Source organism: Manacus vitellinus, unplaced genomic scaffold (assembly GCF_001715985.3).
Source record: "Manacus vitellinus isolate BGI_N305 unplaced genomic scaffold, ASM171598v3 scaffold_5_pilon, whole genome shotgun sequence".
NCBI lineage: Eukaryota > Metazoa > Chordata > Aves > Passeriformes > Pipridae > Manacus > Manacus vitellinus.
The window spans coordinates 9,261,908-9,285,080 of NW_021940682.1; the positions used below are offsets into that span (position 1 = coordinate 9,261,908).

At 41.0% G+C, this 23,173-nt stretch overlaps 1 protein-coding gene across 1 annotated transcript in view; it reads right to left on the minus strand.

Moving 5' to 3' along the window:
• Window positions 1-337: 337 nt before the first annotated feature.
• The window catches only part of DGKI (diacylglycerol kinase iota), a 129,412-nt gene continuing 106,576 nt past the window's right edge, over window positions 338-23,173 (minus strand). Inside the window, exons 29-33 of the mRNA XM_018080823.3 lie at window positions 13,953-13,990; window positions 12,275-12,395; window positions 4,779-4,815; window positions 2,828-2,927; window positions 338-1,917 (exon numbers count right to left, since the gene is read on the minus strand). Of these exons, the coding sequence (XP_017936312.1) occupies window positions 1,801-1,917; window positions 2,828-2,927; window positions 4,779-4,815; window positions 12,275-12,395; window positions 13,953-13,990 (413 nt within the window). The 3' untranslated portion in view covers window positions 338-1,800. The remainder of the gene's footprint in view (window positions 1,918-2,827; window positions 2,928-4,778; window positions 4,816-12,274; window positions 12,396-13,952; window positions 13,991-23,173) is intronic.

Below are 23,173 nucleotides of genomic sequence, written 5' to 3' on the forward strand. Positions count from 1 at the left end.
TATCAAATGAACCTTTGAAAACAGAAAAAAAATTAAAAGTATATTTTTCAGCTCCTCCCTCTCTACCATAACAATCACTTGTTTGAAAAAAAAAAAAAGAAAAGAAAAAGAAAATAAATACATTTAATTTCCTCCACCTCTAGTAAGGAAGAAAAACTTATCTGGATAATGACCTGAGTTATTTTCATGGTTTCCAAATGTATGTAATCCTGATGATCATCATCTACCAGAGAGCTACACCTAGCAAGGCATATGAAAGCAAACACTGGTGGATCCTTCAAAACAAACAACAAAGCAAAACTCAAAAATGTATTACAAGAATTATGCCAAAACTCAGTCATGAATGTCTTCATGGGAACTGGTCAGATAAAGTAGAAGTGGAAGCTCTGTTATTTCTGGCAGCTGAGATATCTGCAGCAATTGGAAACCCAAAGGTGGAACATTTTGTTTATGCTTGTGTGTATGTGTGTTTGCTTTCTCTTCTTTTACGGTTATAAGACAGAGAACAGACGAGTAGTGAAGACATAGCGGGCCTTTACAGTGGCTAAGCTTTACATTTTTGAGCCTATAGTGGGTAATGAGGCAAGGAGCTGCTGCTTGTCCTTCTCCAGTGGGACAGACTCCCTGAAACTTTGTTCTCTTGAAGAATCAGATAGTTTACAGGTTCCGTCAAAGAAGGTTTTTCTATTCCACATGCGACTGGACCAGTGCCCATTTGTTTGTTGGCAGCAGCAAGGCTGATAACTGATGTTCTAGGCCTCCTTCCTATCTCTGGCTGTAATGCAAAGGGCACTAGGTCCATATATCAGTCCATCAGAACTCCCTCAGTGTTGCACAAATCTATCTCCAGTGTAAAACCCATGTTTTCAAGACTAAAGAACCACTATCAGCTTTGAGCAAGGCCTGAAACCTGAGCAGAACTGGATCGGTCATTACACACACACAAAAGTAATATGAGAAACCTTACTGGTAACTTTCTGCTCTGCCATTCGACATGGTATATCCCATATAACTCCTTTCCATACAAATTACTGTATCATGAGGCTACCATAACCACATACCCAGCAACAACGAGGTTAGGTTTTGTCACTGCTGTAAATCTAATTGTGCCCCACACCCTGGGAAACAAGGCAACAGGCAGCATCCTCTCCTAAAGCGAGGAAACTCCATAGCGATGGGGTACTGAGGATGCAGCTTTTGAGAGGATGGCAAGGGAGGGAGTGTAGCTGGTAAAAACACTGGACTTTTCCTAAGGGCATCCAGAGCTCATCAAATATTTTGCTACTGCCTGACCATTTGTGAAGAAAACACAGAGATAACAGGTACTATTTAACTGATGAGAAGTGAGGGGAACAGGAGAATAAAAGGAATGTAGGAAATTGTAAAGATGGAGGAGGGCCTCATTGGGTGCTTTAATGTCCCAGTTAGTTTGGAGTTTTGTTCCCCCACACCCTCTTGTCTTTCCTTTTGTTTTTTCTTCCTTTTTTTTTAAAATAAATTGTACAGATGAACATGGGAGAAGTTCATGCTACTTGCTGGAAGCAATAACGGTAAATTTCCATGGCCCATGGATTCCACAGACCTTTGAGTGTCCCACCTCATCTATCATGGGCTAACTTATGGAACCTAACCATTCCGTGGCAAGACTCAGTAGCCCTTAGAAACTGGTGGCATGTCCTCAGGTATTTTCCACTAGAGTGAGAGACACGTTGATTCCATCAGCTTCTTTCTCACATGACGCCTGAGTGACTCAGGTGAAGCCTTGAGACTTCCAAGGATCCTCTTCGACATTTTCAGACATCAGACTGCTGTCTCTAGATCTTCGTGGGTAACCATTTGGTAGTTTTGTCGACTCTCCAGGTAGGAAGCCAGATCCGGGTCACCAGCTTGCTGAGCCCTGTCACGAGGGGTCTTACCCTAGAACAAGAAACAGGAAGAGAAAATCTTGTGGTAATATATTTAGAAGAACGGATGATTCCTGGGCAGAAGAAGATTAACAAGTCAGAAGTCACTTGTCTGGATTTCAGCTGTTTCAGAAAGCTTTTTGCAATGTACAGTACTGTCATCTGAAAAAGAGATCACAGAATCATAGAGGATCTCTCTTCCCCTTATGGGCTACCCTATACAGCATAGCATGGTGGGAATTGTTTTTGAATGCCTTGCTACAGCAAAGATGCTTCTGATTCTAGAACCCAGAGAAACAACCCACTCTCAGCTGCTGACCACAGGATGTTTATGATCAGAAATTCCAGAGCGGCAGCTTCTGGACCGTGTTCCTAAGCAATCAGATTGTTTCAATGACAGAATATTCCTCGGATTTAATTTTGCCCAGACTTCTTTCTCAATCAAGCTTACACCAAGAGAGGGTTGTGGTTAGTGTCCCATCATTGAGCACAGGGGCAAGCCAGGGAAAAAGCAAATAGATAGCCATCCTCACAAAGCAAGTCAGCCACAATAATCAAGCCTCACAGAAGCTATGCAATCCGAAATCAAGGCTCCTGCAGGTGGTCCTTGCCCACAGGCCTCTCTTTTGACCACACAGGAGGAGGATACTGCTGTGCCATGGAGATGTCTCATTCACACCCAATGCACCGAATAGTTTGAGGCCAGGCTCTCACTATGGTGATGATGACCCGTGTTGGGGACTGAACTGAAGTCTCTTGTACTTGTTTAAATCAATACAGTTTTCTATATAAAAATGGCTTGTTTAAAAAGAGCTGCTCTTGGCCCACACAAGCAAGCCTCAATCATGCAAACAGCAGGGACGGATGCTGATTGGTCTCGCTTGGCTGCAGTATTTTATAAGTGGTTGATGGAGCTGGGTTACCTTGGAGTCTGTCTTTCTCAGAGAGGCTCCCGCATCCACCAGGAGCTGGCAGACGGCGCGGTGGCGCTGGCAGGCTGCCTTATGTAATGCTGTCTCACCCCTAGACCAAAGTACAGAAACCAGCAGTGAGACACATCACACCAATGTACATTTACGAAGTATGAGGTGCAGAGGATAGACACAGAAGGATGCTGCATTTCTGCGAGGTTCCCTCTTGCTGGCAGAGGTAGGCTTGTGCACTCTCTCCCTTAGCATCTACATCCTTTGACTCAGTAGGAAAGCCTGCAATGCACAAATAGCAGACGAAGAACTCTGAGGGGTGGGAAAGAAACACGCACAGATTTTAAGTATTCAAAGGACTGAACGTCACATTCCCATCCAAACGCCAGTTCTGCTAACTGCTGCAAAGGCAAACTAGCTCCTTTCTTACTTCACAGCAGGCAAAACAACAACAGTGTTTGTTTCTTCCTGCAATTTGTTTCCTCAACCTCATTCTCTGACTCATCCTAGAAAAATCTTGCCCATCAAAGCTAAAACTGGTGCACTTGCTGCCTTGGTTCTGATACCCTGCTCTCTTGGGTGTATGAGAGCAAGAGCTGTGTTTTTGTTTTCTACTGCTGGACTGGTGAGCTACTGGGAAAGCTTGAACACAGGCTTTTCAAAAGAGAACACTGCGTAGTGGGAGCACATTTATTGCTGAGCCCCTCACTCAGACTAGAGCTACGTGTAAGAGGATTCTGAGATTGACTATAGTACTGAGAGTAAAGAAATCTATCTAGATTTTCCTAGGAAGAGGAGGAAAATATGCTTTGAGTGGATTGAAAAGGTGTCCTTTGTCCTTAATACTAGTATCCAACACGTACGGTCATTACAAAACGACAAAAAATGCATGTAGTAGGACAAATCTTACACCTACCTACTCAGAGAATGCACAAAGGAATTTCAGCCCCAGTTCATGACAGGGGAAGTTGAAATATTAATAGGCAACTCTGCAAGAAATCTGCCCTTGCAGCAGGAGAACTAGAATCAGAATGGGATACTACCTGATTTCCCCCTGAGGATCAAAAGACAAATTCCTACTGCCAGTTACAGCTTGAACCTCCCCTTTTCAAGAGTTAGCAGCAGAGGGACCTTTATAAAGGGAAGACCTTGTAGCCATGTTCACTAGCACTTTGTTTCAGTGGTTGTACTCTGCTACTGGGTGAAAAGAACCATCCAGACACCATCACCTCTGGACTTCACACACGCACCTTGTGCACAAGGTGTTCTCTGCTAGCAGAGGAGGGCACTGTGGGATGAGGAATGGTAGGCTTAATACCTGTGAGAAAGATGGCTTTTGCTTCCTATATATTCCATACACTTTCCAGGATTATTCCTGATTCCCTTGCAAACTTCAATTATACAACAAGATTTAAAGCAGTTGGGAACTGGAAAGTAATTTTTTTTGTTTAGTTTTGGATTTGGGGTGTTGTTTTATATAAGAACAGAGGTGATCAATGTTTTAACTACCTGATGAAAACCTTCAAATGCACAGGTTGTGGCCACCTGGGAGAACCAAGGCAGAGCACCCTGGATGAATCAAGAAGGGACTGAAGAAAAGGTGTAGAACAAGAAAAGTAATTTCGTGACTTATGGAATTTACTCTTCAGGTTGTTCCCCTAGTAGCTGGATGCCAGAAACATCAAAACACAATGTAGGACTTCAATTCCCCTAGAAAAAGGAAGCATGGGAAGCAATAGAGAGGAAGTACTTTATGAAGTCCAAGAAACATTTATTCTAGACCAGGAAGCCACATATGATCTGGTTGATGTTTGTGTTTAGGGGGACTTCTGTCTGCTTGTTTGTTTTTGAAGAGCTGTGCTTTTTTGGTTTAAAAATTTGCATTTGAAAACCAAGAGAAGTCTGCTATTCTAATACACATAATGTGAAGGGCAGAGTAGGTTGTACTTACGTTTCACTGTCTGTCATGTCCAGTAATTCAGATGGACCTGCAAAAGACAGTCAGGTATGTCATATAGCATTTGTCTGCATGACTAGAAGACTATGTCTACCAGGAGAAGATTCTCAGTACAACTTGCACAACTATGTCACATTTCAATGTACTATTTGCTTGTGAGAGCCCTTGCACTGGTAAAATTCTGAATGCACAGTCACTGCTGGAGTGTCAGCACCAGGGAGTATCAGCCTCTAAATTACACTGGGAATGAATATTCATGGGGTTTATTTTCTCACTCTTCACCTTGCTCAATTAAGTGGTTCACATAAGTACAGTGCATTGAAAATGCTGATATATTGGAAACCCTGATATATTGCAAGTTAAAATCTATTGTTACTACTAGAAGTAAAATGTCATTAGGAAGTTGAAATTAGCCAAATTCCATCCTGAATGACATCCCTGTGCTACTCCATTTAATAGCATTATACAAAATGTAGATCAGGGTGGAATATTCCCAGCAGTCTTTATATTGATATGCAAATCCTGTACTCAACTGGTTAGCAATGATCAGGAAAGTAAGATTAAGAAAAACATAAAAGATTTTAAGTGAAAAAAAAATTATGCATTTATGTTTATGTTCTTTTGTTCTTGATATTCACTATAGGCAGATATTTATAGCAGCAAATTCCATCACTGAATTACAGTGATACAGAAAGGCTAGGATCTGGATAACATTTGAAACAAGAAAAACTTTTCCCTTTGCAGTCTATTGTATCATTCTTCTCTCCACTGCTCTGGAGCAGAGTGCCAGATGGTTATGGGGCAGTTAGCAAAGGAAACACTGAAACTTTACAGTAATTTTCCTTCCTATGCACGAATATTTCCCATCAGCACACTTTGAAATTCAAGAGTCCTCAAGAGCTTACAGCAAATCTCACCTGAAACTGAGGAATTTCACACTATTTGCTTACAAAGGGCTACACACAACCTCCCTACACCCCTTTCACTCTGAGTGTGTGTGTCAAAACGTATCAGAGCAGCCGGTCTTAACCTCACTGCTTTTACAGTGTGCACATGCAGTATCACTGGGGGCTCCTGGAGCTGCAGGTAACTCCTTCACTTCTGTCATAATGGGAAAGGGGTGGTGGCTTAGTCCCCAGTACAGAGGGCATTGTATACCATTGCATATCTATCTTGACAGTTCTCCAAGCTCATTAGCCACTGCTGATTTTTAATGCAAAGCACCCTTACTCTGCCACCACACAGCTCATCTCCACACTTGGTGGTGATGTGTTCACTCCTGCCTATCAAAAAGAAGAATCACTCATGACCCCTAAGCTCCCATAAGCATGAAGAAGGGTAGAAGGGGCTAAGCAGGGCCTCTCATGGAGAGGAAAGAAAGGTAATGCCTGAGAAATTAAAAAGAATATTTAAAAAGCACATGTGAAGAAAAGGACTCCTTTCCCATGCAAAAATCACGTTCTTTCAAAAATAGAGGTAATTCCCCATTGCTTTATGCAATGACACATCCAGTGATAGGTAAGCAGGAATGGATTGCAGTGTGTTAGAAAAGACACACTGCCAATATTATTTCTGTTCATGGATGGAGCAAGGAAGGTTGTGTTGCTAAGGTGGAACAGGGTGACTGGGCTGGCTGCACGGAGCATAGAGGTACTTGCCCCGAAAAGAGGATAAAGGTGTTACAAGGTTAGGAGGAAGGATGGAGAGAAGTTAGAAGAATATGACTTGAGAGGGAGAAGAAGCTTGGGCAGAGTGGGCCTGGAGAGATAGGAAGCCAAGAGTTAAGAAAAACTGGTCTGGAGCAGGAAGAAGCAACAGGGCTGAGACAGAGATGCTGAGTGTGGAGGACTGAGAAGGCAGCCTGTGAGTAGAGACCTGAGGAGATGACAGGTACATTCTGCCTAAGTGGAAAGGATGTTCTCCTGTATACTGTTCCAAATTAAGCATTTCATGGGAGAGCCCTGACTCCACCTGAGTTATGCACAAGGGCCAGATACTGAGATTAATCAATTAGCTGCATAACATGATACCAGGATTCATTAATTTCATTCTCTCTGGCCTACCTCTGAAGCTGGAATGTCCCAACTCACACACAGCCTGGGCTGTGGCCTTTACTTCTTCATTTTATTTTCACTTGTGCTTCTCTTAAACCATCTCACGCCCTCCTCTTAAATCCCTTTCCCCTCTCTTTTGGACCTCATTTTTATATCAGTCTCCCTGGCGCTGCCAACCGACCATTCCAAATCCCCCTCTGCCCCGGGACAAAAGCTGCACAGATGTGGGAAGGGCTGGCACTGGGAAAGCTAACGGCACTGTCATCCTGACCCAGCAGGGAGGCGGCTGTTTTACTCTGGGACAAGAGGCAGAGAAAGAAAAGGGGACCAAGGCTCAGAGAGAGAGAGGACAAAATAACCCAATAGAAATCCGGAAGGGAAATGCATGAGTGAGATTTCTATCAAGGAAAACAGCAGGGGGGGAAATAAAAACAAAAGATAGAAATGTGTGGAGAGGTGGAGGGAGGAAAAAAAAGAGAGAGAGAAAGAGAAAAAGAGACTGGGGGGCTGAAGAATGGCAGGATGGGGACGGGGGCTGGAGGGGGGAGAAGTTCGCATGAAAGGAGCTGAAAAGCATGACACACCAAGGGGAAGCTCAGCTGAGATCATTCTCTTTCCTTACCATTGCCCCTAGATGGTCTGGGTAGAATTATTAACCTTTTTCCTTCTCTCCTTTTGCCCTCTTTCACTCCAGGAAAGCCCTTTACCAGTTTCTCAGGAGGCAAAGCATCCTGAGCTGGGGATGGGAGGAGGGAAGGGAAGGAAAAGCTCAAAAGAAGCTGCCCTTTCACTGAGCTCACTACAACAACAAAAAAGAGAGCCTAAATGGCCATATTTCAGAGGCATTTCCGAAATATTCAGAACCACATATTCTGAAAGGCCTCTGGGCTCCCAGTGTACCCCTCTCTGATGGTTGTGGTTACAGCTTCCCAAAGGAAACCCACAGGTACTAACCCTTACCAGTCCCTTGTCCTGTCAGTCCTTCATAGAACTGGGGAAGAAGGGTATTTACTTTAAGCAGTAATTCCAGACATTATCAGCATTTCTGTGTGTTTATCTGTCAAAATCCGCTTTATTTAATAACTTGACTGATGTTGTTCTGTGGAGGAAAACACTGGATTTGGTTCTTTACCTTCAAAGTGGGAATATTTTTAAAATAACAGTAATCTGGAAATTCAGAACTACTTCAAGCCTTTCCCCAACTCCATATTCTTCTTTTTTTACCTGATGTGAAAATTAAGTGTCTGTTTTTTCCTGCCAGTGTCTTTTAGCTCAGAATTTCCACTGTAACATAGAGGATAGTCAGGTTATGGGAGCATTCCTTCCATCCTAACTCTCTCTCTGCCTTGTTGCCCTAAAATTTGGTAAACTTGCAAATGAAAATAGGCTATTTTATACCTTGTGCCTTCTAGAAAGACTAACTTTTTTTCTGCTTAGGCCCCTCACAAATGACACTCTGCAAATCTAGACATACTAACAAATGCCATACAAACTCACTCTCATTCGGTGTTGCTTTCTGATGACTATTCAAACTTTGTCACCAACATACATCTCTGTCATGGCAAAATCTGCTTTCCAAAAGCCACCTTAGGGACTCCTGAATCTGGTCAGGATGCAAACCTGAATTCACTGATGACTCTTAACTCTGGACTTTGCAGTGCTAAGATTAATGAAATCATCATCTTTTTTTACCAGAGGATGCTTTCTAATGGAGCAAGGACATTGAGGTTTGAGGACATAGAAATGTTTAGGACAAGATGCTCTACACACTGACTGTTGCATCAGAAGTTCCCACCACAAACTCCTAGGGCAACTGTAAACATCTGCCCTCTCTTCTGTTTAAAATTAAAATAGCCCAGATGAATTATAAAATTCTTGCTTGTCTTTTGAGTTCATAGAGAAGAGGAGAAGACAAGGACAAGGCAAATGAAATTACTTGTATAATGTTTATAAATTATAAATTTTTCACAACTGTCAGATAAAGACTGCAAGCCAAATACAAATACAGATGATGATTTAGGAGGCCCCTTCTCTAATGGAACTTCTTAAGCCTTCCTCAATTCTGTTTGTGCTAAGCAAGTAAGCAGTTAGCTCTCTTCTAATGTGTATGCACTAGGACATGCTGCAGTTGCTGACTGCAGCAATAAGCAGCTGTGGTTCTAATACCTACCAAGTTTGGCCCTCTGTTTCTAGCTAAGCATTTCTTAGCTCAGCTACAGATGAGTCTTTAAGGCTAACCCTCTCACTAAAAGTAAAAGACTCCTGATTTAGGAAGGCAATCTTGAACAACTGATAGGTCTGCATATCTGCCCTTCCTGCCCAGGGAAGAGAGAGAAATTGTTTTGCTGGGGCAACAGTCAACACAACTCTTCGTGCAGCAATAAGCAGCTGTCATCCTGACACCTACTACATTGGTGCTTCAGCTGCTATTCCAGGCTTGTGCCGGTCCACTGCAAAGTATCTGGCAATACTGCACAGCAATCTCCTTGTGTGACTCATCTCTGCTATTTCTAATTTAAGATAGGCTATTTTCCTCCCTTAACATCTGAAATCATTCTGATCGTGATCACAGAATAACCTTTCATATTAATGTACCCTGCATGTTTGCAGAAAGCATAAAGCCATCTCCACAAAGGACAGTCTCAGCATCACTACACCATTTTTCCTCCTCCATAATCCTAGTTCTATGGGTCCCACTCCTGTGTTGCATTTGATTCACCCCACCATTTTCAAACTAGGTAGTAAAAATTCCTGATGCAGGGGGTTTTGTCTTGTTTTGTTCCTGCTGTTTTTTTAGAGATATTCAGAAGATTTTTCCCTGTGTGGTTAATAATACATTTTCTGTGCTGTGTGCTTGAGGGTATTTTACAGTGCAACTCCTATTAACACTAACTATCTCCAGTCGTGTATGGGAAGCACACACACTACAGAGGAAGTGCAGCTGGGCAGAGGCAATTGCCAGAACAGGAGTAAGGCTTATTTTTATGAAGGGTGGATATCAGCAGAAATGAGAAGCTAGATACAGGGAAAGCCTCAGATATGAGTAGAGTTGGATCAGGTCTTGCACAGTAATTAATGTTGAGAAGATGCCAGATGCCAGAGAATGCAAAGAAAACAAGGACATTATGATGATGATGATTCAGCAAGACTGCTCATTTGTGACTGGGAAGTGCCCAGGGTAGAAATGAATTTCATTAATTGCTTGGTGGGAGAAGAGAGGAGGCCTCTATTAGAGCATTGTCCCATGCACCCTCTGATCCCTGGAGAATGTTAAACAAACAATGCATTTGGAAAAGCCCAGAGGACATATGTCTGGAAAGCTGCAAAAGCTTCCTGCCATCCTTGGGGATAAAGAGGGGAGAGAAGAACTGAGTTGACATTTGCTCAACCTTCTGATTTTTCTTTGTCTAACAGTCCGTAATCCCTCACATTTCTCTATTTACTTCAAAAATTCCCATGGATTCCCTGCTTACATCCTTATCAGTTAAATGATCTCATTTTAAACCTTCACCAAAAAAACAGTAACTGAGTCAGACTTTGACTAAGTTAAGGTATATGTGTCTAAGAAAAATCCAGGAGGGGTATCTATGACAGTGAACTGGCACAGGTCATGTGCAGGGTGAAAAGAGACCAGGGTCATTAAGAAAATAAAACAAAATTATGCTTGCCTACAGAATTCAGTGGCATATATATGCACTGTGACTAATGAGATAATCCAGAGCAGTTAAATAGGAGGTAGAGTTAGCACTGGTAAGGCTTGTTAGAACTGGTGAGAAAATTAGCCATTGTTTGGATACAAGGCCAACTGCACTTAGCTATCCATATGTAGGTATCTATACATAAAAGAGTAAAAGAGCGATTCAGCCCCCTCAGTCAGATATTTGGGGCACAGTTCAGTTGCTCACACACAGATATTTTGTGCAAATTGATATACCTATGGTCAAGCCTTGTGATGCATTTGGAATGACAGGGATGCCTGCTTGGGCTTCGGCTGCCAGTCCAGCTTGGTCCTCCTCTAGGCCTCATGTGACATCTTGTAGACTCATGCAAATGCCCTGGATACCCAAGGGCAAATGATATTAGACATTTATGTTTATCTAAATGAATAAGGTGCACAGGTAACTGTCACCTGAATCACTTGCTGGACTCCAGTGACTGCCTCAACCAGGATCTCTCTTGAGTTAGTCATGCAAGAAGTCTGCTGCTAATAAGGATTTCCTCCTCACTTCCATCTGCCACTGAAAGAGGACAAGTCTCCTCTAGTACCTTTGTCATACAAGAGCAAATGAACTGAGTCACAGATTCCTGTTGACAGTACAGGAACTTGGACCTATAGACTACCTGACACCTCTATGTAAACACCTAACTTAGGAGACAAGCTGGAACAGATGGATTGTTACTTTTTCCTTTCTTATGAATTGTGCTTTTTTTGTCTCTCTGTACAATTTCTGCAATAGCCTTCGAGCATTAGCTAACACTTATTCCAACTGCCAGAGGCAGTCTCTGTGTTCAGTGCTAACACTGCTGCTGAAACAATATAGCTGATTTTGACATTTGGAAGCCAAAATAGCCATTGATATATTGAAGTGGAGTCAGAGACAAGTTACAAGAATGTTTAAAGAACTAGAAAACTTTTCCTATGGTGCAGGAGGCTGATAACTGTGACTTTAGCTTTATGTGCAGAGCAATGTCTGTATTACTGTAGAACTCTCCAGCAAAAGGGGAACAAGATTATTATAGTTCAACAGGCAGAAACTCCTAAACATGACTGCCTCAGACACAAACAAATTGCTGCATAGCCTGTGTAAGGATGCCTGCAATCCCTGATACTGACAAAGATAAGAAGAGCTGAAAGGGAAAAAGGGCAATGACTTGATCACAGCCTATAAATGTAAAATGGAGATCAGAAATTTTTGCTATTGGTTAATCTTGAATCTATCAGAGACATAATATTGTACGGTTGGAATGAAAGCTAGGTGAATTCAATCTAGAAATAAGTAAACAGGTTCTTGATTGGTGTGTTACTAAATACTGAAATAATAACAATAGCTGTATGGCTTCTCCAGCCCTGCAAATGTTTTAATAGAGATTAGATGCTTTCTACAACATATGCTTTAATTGAAAAACAGCTCAGAGAATTGCTGTGACAGAGGTTCTAACTAGAGCATCACACTGCTTCTTCACAGCCCCCCAGCTGATGCAACTGTGAAAACAACATCCTCTTCAAAAGCCATTCTAATTTTTGTTTTCACACTTTATCTGGAGGCATTACTGTCATTGCTGCCACATTCCCAGCCTCCTGCTCACACACACTGGACATTTTGCTGAGGGAGACTACAGATGAGTGAGGGCACTTCCAGCTGCATGGTATGGTTTTACCTGACTGACACTTGGTTGAATTACAAGCTCTCTGTGGATTTGACTACTGTGACTCACCGTGTTCCAGGATGTATTTCACAATCTCGCCGTTCCCAGTCTTGGCAGCATGGTGCAACAAGGAGCAGTGATCAGGTCCTTGGATTAACAAATTGGCTCCTTTTTTACAGCATTCTATGAACTGGGAAGAAGGAAAAAAAACATAGAGACAGAGAGAGAGAGAGAAAACACACAAAAGGATAAGTTGGGAGGAATAGGAAAACAAATATGCAGGTAAATTTCTTTACCACTTTTCATAGGAGGTCAGTACAAAAAATGGAATAAAATAAAATATTAATTGTAAGCCAGCTTTTAGGTTCCAATGTAAAATAACTGAAACTAGAAGTATTGACAATTATATGGGTTAAGAAGAATAGTCTGTATTTCCTAAAACTTGAGACATTGCTACTCTATTGTTGATGAATTATTGCTTGTTATCAGTGCTTGCAAACATACGGTGAAACTGTTGGAATATTTTAAAATGTATGTACTTGATAGAAAATTCTGGCTTCTCTACTGAAGATTCCAATTTTTCCTCAGCATAGTAGCCAAACATTTTCTGACTAAATCAGAAAACTCCAACTAAAAAATCCAGAGGAAGGTGAGGTAACTATCCCAGATCTCCATTCTCACTCTCTGCCCAGTGTTCAGGGTTGGCAGAGGGGGAAGCACTATTGTGGGGTAAGAATGAGAGCGAAACAGCAATCAGCCAGGTCTCAGAAGTGCTGCAGACTTTGGGGGAGGAGCGGGGGTGGGATCTGTAGTGCAAATAACTGCAGAAAAGGGAGAGAACTGCAACAGTGAGGCATTAATTATGATGCAGGACATCCAAAGAAGGGCAAGAAGTTTCCCTGTCAAAGCCAACTCAAGCAAAAACTTTTCAAGAAGTGGAAAGGAGGCAATATTTTTATGGCTGCTGGTTGAAGAACTGCTCTCTAGATGCTGCAGCCATAAGGTCTGGGGGAGTGGTGTAGAAGGGGCACATGCAGGCAAAAAGTTGGCCTAACAGCACTGTCATTTTTATAAATGACTCCAAGGTGGCTTCTCATAGATAAAATTGCAATCATTAATCACAGTCCTCATCCAAATTCTAGGGCATGTTTTCAAATCCTGACTTGGCTACTGAAACACGCAGCCTGATTAGCTGTCTGACATGGGACCTCAGTCTTAGGGAAAAAAAACATTTTTGCATGAGTACTTTTTCCTCCCAAACCAACTATACCAAGACACTATGTATTTTGAGACATCCATCAGATGACAAAACAACCAGATGAGGTTTGTTCTATCTTATCTGGTGGTTGCCTAGGTAGACATTAAATGATCTATCAACTTGGGGGCTTGGCCACCAACCTCACTGGTGTAAAATATCCCTTACTATGTAAGGCTGTGTCAGAACTACCCTGCTGTTCAACATAGTAATTTCCCTGTTAGTAACTGGCACAGTGCTTCATGCAGTGGCTATGAATCCTGAGCTGAAAGGTGCTGTCTAACACCAGATCCTATTCACTCAAATTTCACACCTCACCTGACTGATGTGTTCCCCTGGTATTCAGGGTTTCCTGGAAAGGTTGTAAAATGGCACTTGCCAGCAGTCCCCATAGCAGTCTATTTATATTTTGAGCAGAGGTGTGATAAAATTTACAGTATATCAGACCAGCAAAAACTGGGAATAAGTGGACACTCAGTGCTCTGTACCTACCTTCAGTAGATCACCAGATATGACTGCCTGTAAAAGTGCTGCAAAGACAAATAGAAAACTAATGTCAGACAGAAAGCATTATGCATATAGCCTCACAGCTGAGAACACAGCTCACAGTATATGTAAGTTAAGAGTGATACCTCAGTCCACTTGCATTCTCATGTACTACCAAACCAATGTAAAACCTGCACTAACACTGGAAAGGCAGAAGACTGCCCATGTTACATGAAAGCTGTATGGGCATCAAGCCAGCATTTCCAATGCTGTCCTGAAATTGCATGCTTCTATCTAAATTTTTCCCTTGAGACACTTCTGCCCCTTTCAACAGTGTCCACAGGGCTGGCCAAGTTTCTGGCACCTGAGCCATCACTGAAGATATCAATGACATCCACACAGAGAACCCCAAAGTAGCTTCAGACCTGTCAGACTCTGTCATACTGGTGGTGGAATAGTCAGTCAGTCTCCAATACACCGAGAATCCCAACTTGCAGATGACTAAGAGAAATTTCTTAATAATTATTTGTATTACAAAAATATTTTGAGATGCCAGTGGGGAGCAAGTCCCCTGGGTTCGGCAGACAGGGCCAAGGTCAGTCCTCACCTTTTCAGCCTTTGTATTTTAGACAGACACAGAAGGAGAAAAAGTGGACAAAGGCTCACAACAAGGCAGGACAGAGCTGCACATAGAGCTGGGAGCTTCCTACTACCCACTACTGTCTGCCCTGAGCCTGCTAAAAAGAAGAAGGAAGGCAAAAACCTGAGACTCTGTATTGCCCTGAGAGGTTGTTACAAGCCTAACATTGTGCGGTTATCTCCTTCTTTTTTTCCCCTTCTATCATGATATATATTGCAGAAAAACAATTATGAATATTCTTTCTGAGAAAGCACTTACATGGTTTGCATCTTAGAAAGCATTAAACATCTGCCTCAGTTCATGCTTTTTCAAGTATGTCTAAGCCCATTTCTATCTTTGAGTCTAGGCAATGCAATCAAATTAAGCATTTGTTCAAGTGCCATCCTTGATAAAGATGCCAAAAGTTCATGTAGGGAGGAACAAGGGGGAAAGAAAACTGTAGTATAGCTTTGCCTCTGAAAAATAACACAGAGGAAACTGCACAGTGTGAATTCCATGAGGAGCTTGTTACGCCTTCAGAAATTACAACACATCCAAGCTAAACACTACAGAAGAGGAAGGATGTTCAAAGGCAACTCAACAAAAGTGCTTTTCTTTGAAAACACGTGAGGTTATATGGCTTTCTGGTCTCAGTAATGCCTCATGCCCTGGCTACGCAGCAGTGGGAAAAGCAAAAACCTAGTCCAGCTAAGTTGTGACTTAGGAAAGCAGTAGCAGCAATTCTTGCAACATTAGATTTAGGGCAGTTTTTCAGTGATCATATGTCCTACAAATCCCCGGGCATCTGTGGGAATGAGGACACACAGATTTTAAGAATGGAAAAAGGCAAGTTAAGAGCTAGAAAATACATTTACGTGTTTTCTTCAGTTTGCATTTTCAGTGGTTTACATCCTGCTTTTTTCCTCAATAGTTCTAATACTGGCTCAGTCCAAACTAACAGCAGAGCAGAATTTAACCCTTGTGTCATTCATTTGGGGTTTTTTCCCATCAATCTGGTCTTACTGCCACCTTTATTTTGTAGGTTACTGCAGTCTGGACTTGTATAAATATTTTGCTCTCCTCACACATGTGAAAATCAAATGATCTGGTGATACCAGTTATTCATTTCCTTCTACATCCAATTTTTGAAGACATGTCTTCCCTGAAGTCACTTCCTAAGAGGCAGTGATACATATTCCTATGCAAGCCATGCTTAAGATTATAGTTCAAAAAAGCCAGGAGAGAAATCTAAGATTCCATGAAAAGAAAAGCCTGATGAGATGTGAAAAACCTTCTATGTTGAGTATCCATAACCAGAAGTTGGTCTGGTGATAAGGCTATTAGGATAAAGCAGCTCTAAAACACATTCAGCATAATTAGACCAATCTTTTCCTCTCTTCCCTAAGCCTCAAATCCAGCAAAGCATTTAGGTAGGTGCTTAGCTTTGAGTTAATTACATTCTTTTCACACCAAGTCTACCTGCACTGTTAAAATTAAGTGCTTTGCTGGAGAAGAACCTATTGCATAAATGAATATATTACAGATCAACAAAACCAGCTGGCATAACAAGAGATTAGACTACACTAAAATAATTCAGTGCTGTAAGCCAAAATGCAGGAAGATGTAGAAGTTTTTGAGCTAGAAATGGAGAAAGGTTTTTTAAAATAGGGAACATGCTTAAATAAACATATGACTATTGCTTAGCACACTAACCCTATAAACTGAAATGGGACTGCTGGGCATATGGAGGAGGAGGGTGAAGATGGCAAAAATCACCTGGTTGTTAAAGAGGTGGTGAAGCAAGCAAGCAGATGGCATTGACAAGAGAGAGCAGACTGAGAAACTGGAGAAAAATGCTGTTAACATGCAGTGCCAAGCTAGCTTAAAATTAAAAACATTAAAGTGAGAATTGTTTTATTTCTTCTAAGCAAACTGCACCACTGGTGTAATAAATAAAATTAATTATGCCATTGTTTTATCACACATAAAATACCTTCTGATCTTAAAGATATCTCAAAAATTGCTTGATTTAATAAATATTTTAATCAAGTCATTATTTTCTCAACTTCTCCTGAAACAATCATTTGTCATGACTAATAAAAATGTTTTATTACCTTTTGTGTTTATTTAGCAAGCAGATTTATTGTTGATGAAAGGTGACTGAAGTGCTCTGTCCATGTAACGAGGAAACAAACGCTCAGTCTGCAGTGGTGCTGGACTCCCCAGGCTGCCTTCTCAGCAGAGCTCAACCCTCTCTACTGGTACAGCCCCTACTCCATCACTGACCTCTCTGCTGAAATTGCCAGCAGATGGGTCAGTCACTGCCCAGATTGATGGATCTTGACAGAAACAATTACCTGCTAGGATATGGACAGCCAGAAATGCAGGCGATCTATGTAACAGCAGCTTCTGGTTTCCACTGGGTGACTTTTGAGATGAGATTCTAACTACCCCTGTGGGCCAACTTACAAAAGAATCCTCGTTAAAAAAACCCAACCAACTAAAAAAAAAAACTAAACAAACAAAAAGAAAAAAAAAATCCCCCCACCGAACACAAATAAATAAAAACCAAAACACCATAAAACACCAACCTCAAAACCAACCCCCTTACACACACACTTGACTTATAAATTAAATATTGAACAGACACAAGTGGATAATGCACTAACAGAAAAAAAAGTCCTGTCAAAAAGGCTGCTAATTGAATTCTGGTAATGCTGCAAGCTAGTGCAGCTTGAGTCACGGGATAAACAACTCCTAGTACACTCACACATGCTGAAAACAACACTGTTCCTATGGCATGTGCCACTCATCTAATTTCTATGTTAGTGCCCATTACTTCCATTGGAAACAGCTATTTTTATTTCATATTCTAAAAATATATGTTAATGTCACCAAGTTATAACAAACGTTTTTGTTTCCCAGACATAAAATTAACTTATGAAATCTCAATTGCCCTCTGGTTCTGCTTATGAAGCCAGCGTCACTAAAAGAGTGCTGCAAAATCAGTCATTAAACACTGGCAAACAGATAACAAAGGACTGAGGTATTTGTACCCAGTAACTCCAGAGGCTGCAAGATGTCTAAGAGGTCTCATAGGGCTGCTTGGATGCTCAGAAGAGAAAGTACCTCTCCATATAAAGTAACCTGGTGTCTGCTGCAACGGTTCATGTTATGCATCTCCCTCCAAAGACTACAAAATCTCCAGAGAAAATGACCTCCAACTTTTCTAAATAAGGAGTCAAACTAAGACAGAGGGGATCCCTCAGAATGGCATGATTCTGGGGGACATGGCTGATCACCTTCAAGAAGGATAACAGAACAAGAGGAAAACAGGAAGTCCCCCTTTTAAGAGTTTTCAAGATATGACACTGCTGCCACCAGGCAATGCTCTTGGTCTCAGAAATTTTGCGAGTTCTTTGTATACCACACAGGTGCAGCATGAGAATGACTCATAAATGTAAGGGCTAACAAAGACAGACCCACTGACTGCAACGCATCAAAACAATATGGCAGGAGGGGGCAGAAGTCACCACCTCCACCTCACTCACTTCAAAAGCCATGAAAATTCTCACAAGTAAGGAAAACCTCAAACTACCTCTTCTTATCTGCCCTGCAGAAAAACTTTCTCCTGGATCAAAGCTGCTGATCATCTTAACACAAGGACAGAAGCAGAGCTCATCGCCAGGTTACCATTACACTAGAACTCTGCTGCTAAAACACTTTCAGAAAGAACATGAAGAAAAAAACTTTTATAAACCCCCGTAAGTAACATCTCAGAATCCCAAGGTTCTTTGCTTAAAGTTGGTTGACATGGAAGATATTTACGAAGTTAGTTTTATAATCATTAGAGAGTCAGTAAGAAGAGTTGGTCTGCACTGGAAAGGATCTCAAAGAACAGGACAGTTCTAGTTTGACATCCTCAGCAGTAATGTACCTTTTTACATGAATACAAGTTATTCATAAACCATAAATATCTTCCAGATTTTATTAGTTAGATTGCACACCTAATATGACCCTTTCAGAGCCATATTTGAACCCACTACTGCTGTACCAACTAAGCCACATAGAGTGCTAATAAAAAAGTGAATAAAAATAAAGTGAAGGTCTAAAAATTGTGACTGGAGGGAGCAGAATTACATAAAACTATGTTATAAAGTATAAGTACCACACAAAGGAGTTGTCACATCCATGGCTGATTAAAATGCAGCCTATTATGGATCTATGAATGGAATGCAGTCTGGGAGCAAAGTATTATTTGCAACAATACATCTTACCATGAGTTAAAAAATATCAGGCTCACAGTGCATCTAATCAGAGTATGGCAATGTTTAAGCACATGGGAAATTATGGCAGAATTCAACTACCCTAACTCAACACTGGTTGGAGGGGTCTTGGACAACCTGATGATCTAGGGGTTGATATCCCTGCCCATGGCAGGGGCGTTGGAACTAGGTGATCTTTAAGGTCCCTTTCAACCCAAACCATTCCATGATTCTCTGACCTCAAAGACAATTAGGGCTCATAAAATCTTTAGCTCTTTCTAAAGGCACAGATAAGAAAGTCAATAATCTGAAGTGATTAGTATCATGTAGAAACCACATTTAACAGGTAGTGCCTGCAACTGTCCAGCCTGTTCTGAAACACAGCTAACACTGATTCTGAAACATCAGCTAAACACTGATTCAGCATTCGGAATTGATATGCCATCAGCATTTCAGTGCTGGATCTGTCTTACTGGTTAGAGGTAGCTAATAAAAAATACAGGAGCTTTAGTGTGGGGTCCTCAGAATTTGAGTCTCAGTGTTCACTACCATCTCCCACGAGATTGTCCAGAGGAATTCTTAAGAAATACCTCATGAAATACTGCCTTGCTCAAACCTTGTCAAGCTGATAAAGAAGAAGAAACTATAAGAAATGACATCATCAGATTTTTTGAGAGTTATTAAACTTAACTTGGCCTATCATTAGCTTCCAAAACATCTCTAATTCTTTATTGCTGTTTTAGACCTTGTGAAATTCATGGAGTCAGAAATTTAAAGTCATTACTGTTTTACACATTGAGAATTTAAAAGCTGACCCTAACTAGAAGAGTGCTTTTACACAGTTGGAATCTTCTCAGAAATGATAAGAAAAGAAGCCCTTGTTTTTTATTTTTCCCTAGTTTTACAGAAATCATTAATAACTTCTATTTCAATCACTCAAAAAGCTATGCTCTCAAATGAGTGGACTACATATAGAGTATCATTCAAAAATACATTCTTTTCTCTGTAAACAACAACTTGCTTGTAATAGCTTTATGACAAACTGACAGTAACATAACGTACCCAGAATTTTACAGAACTGACTTTTCTACTCTAGCCATGATCTTCAACCTCAGCTTGCAGTTGAAAAGAGGTGGGGGGGTACCATGGAAAATTGGTTTGTGGGCTACTTCCCTTCTGAGAGGACTATGACAAACAAGCACCTAAGATACAGAGCAGCACATTCACTTGATTTTTCTGAAGGGTCTCCCAGTCCCATAGAACAATTTTAAGGATTCATGATGAAGAAAAGTTGCAAATCACTGCATTTGAGCTTTTAAAAACACTTTACCTCTTTTCAGTACTTAATCTGCTTTTAAAGTTACAAAAAGGAAAAAACCCTATAAAATACATGCACCAAGCTGTCTACATAACTGAGAAATTAAGTTACAAAATTAATAACATTTTGTTGGAATGACTGAGTTCACAGGTCTTTGATCTACAGACAATCTCAAGTCTCACCAAAGCTGACGATGCTTAAATATTTTGCTTTGAAGATAAGCTGAGTGAAAGGAGCAATTTAATGTGTCTTCATGTACTTTATGCACCTGCAAATAGTGGAAGTAACTAATGAAGTCCATGAAAAAAATTAAACAGAAGTTAAGCCTTGTAGGTTGAGAGGTCTCCTAAATGCTGGGGGGAAAAAAAAACCAAACAACAACAAACTCTTCAAATCAAATTTTCCTCCTGATAGAATGAGACAAAGGTCCCTGAATACAAGCCAACAGCTTGGGCAAAAAAAGATGCACCAAGACCCTACATGGGACACTCACCCTTTTTGAAGCCTGTTATTATAGCAGTGTACACCTTATGCCAAGAAAAGGACACAAACATTTGTTTCTATCATAAACCATCAGGACTGAATTTTTCCTTATGCACAGGAAAAACTGTTCAGGAAAAAAAAAAAAATCATGGAATTGTTTGAGTTGGAAAGAACCTTTAAAGGCCATCTAGTGCAACCCCCCTGCAATGAGCAGGGACATCATCAACTGGATCAGGATGTTCAGAGCCCTGTCCGACCTGACTTTAAATGTTAACAGGGATGGGGCCTCTACCACCTCTCTGGGCAATATGCGTCAATGTGTTACCACACACACACTGTAAAAAATGTATTTCTTATACTGACCCTCTTTCAGTTTAAAGCTACTTGTCCTTGACCTATCACAGCAGGCCCTGCTAAAATGTCCATCCCCATCTCTTTATAAGCCCCTTCTAAGTATTGTAAGGCTGCAATGATGTCTCCCCAGAGCCTTCTCTCTTCTTCAGGTTGAACAAAATGTCCACTGTCATGAGAATATCCTGCAAATACAGCCCATGTACTGATGAGGAATCTGGCAGAAGAATATTTCCACACAGTTCTTAATCTTTGGCACTGAGCCCTCAAACCAAAACATCTTCAGCAAAAAGATGGCAAACAGATGAGGAGAATCAGTCTCAGGCTTCAGTGCTCAAGAAAGAGGCTGCGCTGTAACTACCTGAGAGGCATTTTGATGAGGAACTTGATTGCCTGTAAGCCCGAAAAGGCCCCAACTTATAAATGTAATTATAACTTCTAAAGAAACAAAAGTCTCTCGCTAGCCATTTTAGAAACTCTGGTCATATATATGAAAGATACGTCATATCCTTCCAATCTAAAGTCAGCCTTGAGAAAGAATCCAGTGGTCTACATCTGAAGCAACTGTCTGGCATGGGAATGGGAAAAGGTTCCTGAACTTGCTAGAGGAGTTCTAGTTCTCAGCTCAACGACTGCATAAGAATCATGATGAAAGTATGACAACAAAAAATAAATGCAGTTTAGAAGCTTCCTGCCTAGAACACAGTATCTCTTGTGTTGACTAAAGTAAAGACTCATTGATTTTTAATTTTTTTTTCCAAAATGTGTCTGTTTGCTGCCACTGCCCACTGTCCTAAAGAAACAAGTGGTAATGAAGATTCCTCTATGGGTTTTCAGATTTGCAAAAGGCTTGGCCTTCTTACAGAATCTGAGGGCAATGGCACCAGTCTATGTAACTCAAAATAACTTTGCTGTGAGGCCGTATTTCCATGAAAGACAACCAAGTAAAGAGCCCGAGAGATCAAAATGCTCCCCGGGAGACAAAAAAACCCCAACAGTGCAGCAACCCACTGCAACTAAAAGCTCAAAAGCACATCAGCTGAAGAGCAGCTGGACACAGACGTCTCATGACCGTTCAGCAAGAGGAATATTATGAAGGCCTTCACACAGTATCTTGAACTAATTCATCTGTACACGAAAACGTGCATAAGCACACATTCTCATGTGGTTTGAGAGACACTTTTGAAGTCCACTGGCCCTCTGAATAAGTCATGCTCCAATAACATCTATTTCTAGGATTGCACAAAGTGGTAGAGATCCCTTTTAAATATTTGTGGGTTGTCCTTTACTTACAAAAGCACTCGATCCTGTGCAGATTCAAAGAAGAGAACTGACACAGTTTTGATTGCACCTGTTTGCCCAACTTGGGAATAAGGCAAAAATTTTAACATACAAAAAAATCACCCATTACCTAGATGGCTAGAGATACAGATTATGAACCTTTACCTTTTAAGAATTTTAAATTCAAACAACAGCACCAAGCCACTGTTTGGGGGGGGGGGGGAGTAAGAATAGTCACACATTCTTGCTGAAGGGAAAGAAAGGCTAAATTCTCACTTACACAGAAGTCCCTTCATACAACTGTGGAAGGATAAAAAGGCTTTCAAAGCAGATGTAAATTACACTCAAGCTGCCTTTAAAGTCCCATTTTCACTCAGACTAGTTTAAAGCTACTTTGATGCCAATTAAGAGTCCAACCTGAATTGTTTATGTGGCACTGGTGTAGAGTTGAGAATGCAGTTCATAGTTAGGAGTGGAAGTATTCGGACCCTAATGTTGAACTTTTTCTGCAAGACCATTTAACTCAGATTTACAAAAGGAAAGGATAATAAAGAAAAAGTACTTCCTTTGTAAATAGTTCAGACCCCCAAAGAACAGTTGCAGATAAACTAAGTACCATCTGGCACACATCATCACTTTTTTTCTTTCCTTTTCGATTCCACCCATTTTATTTTTAAGCCAAGACAAGAACAATTAATGTCATTTTCAGGAGTGATGTGGTAGAAGAAAATGTCTCTGATGAAGTGAGAACACAAGGCAGGGAAGACTTTGGCTGACTAATGCAGACAGTTTATCAATGGAGTGGCACAACTTTGGCAGAAAGAGAATTCTAGGTAAAATAATTAAGCAATGCTTTATTTTTAATTTAAAAATAAAAGGACAGCCAAAAAAAAAAAAAAAGAACATTGTG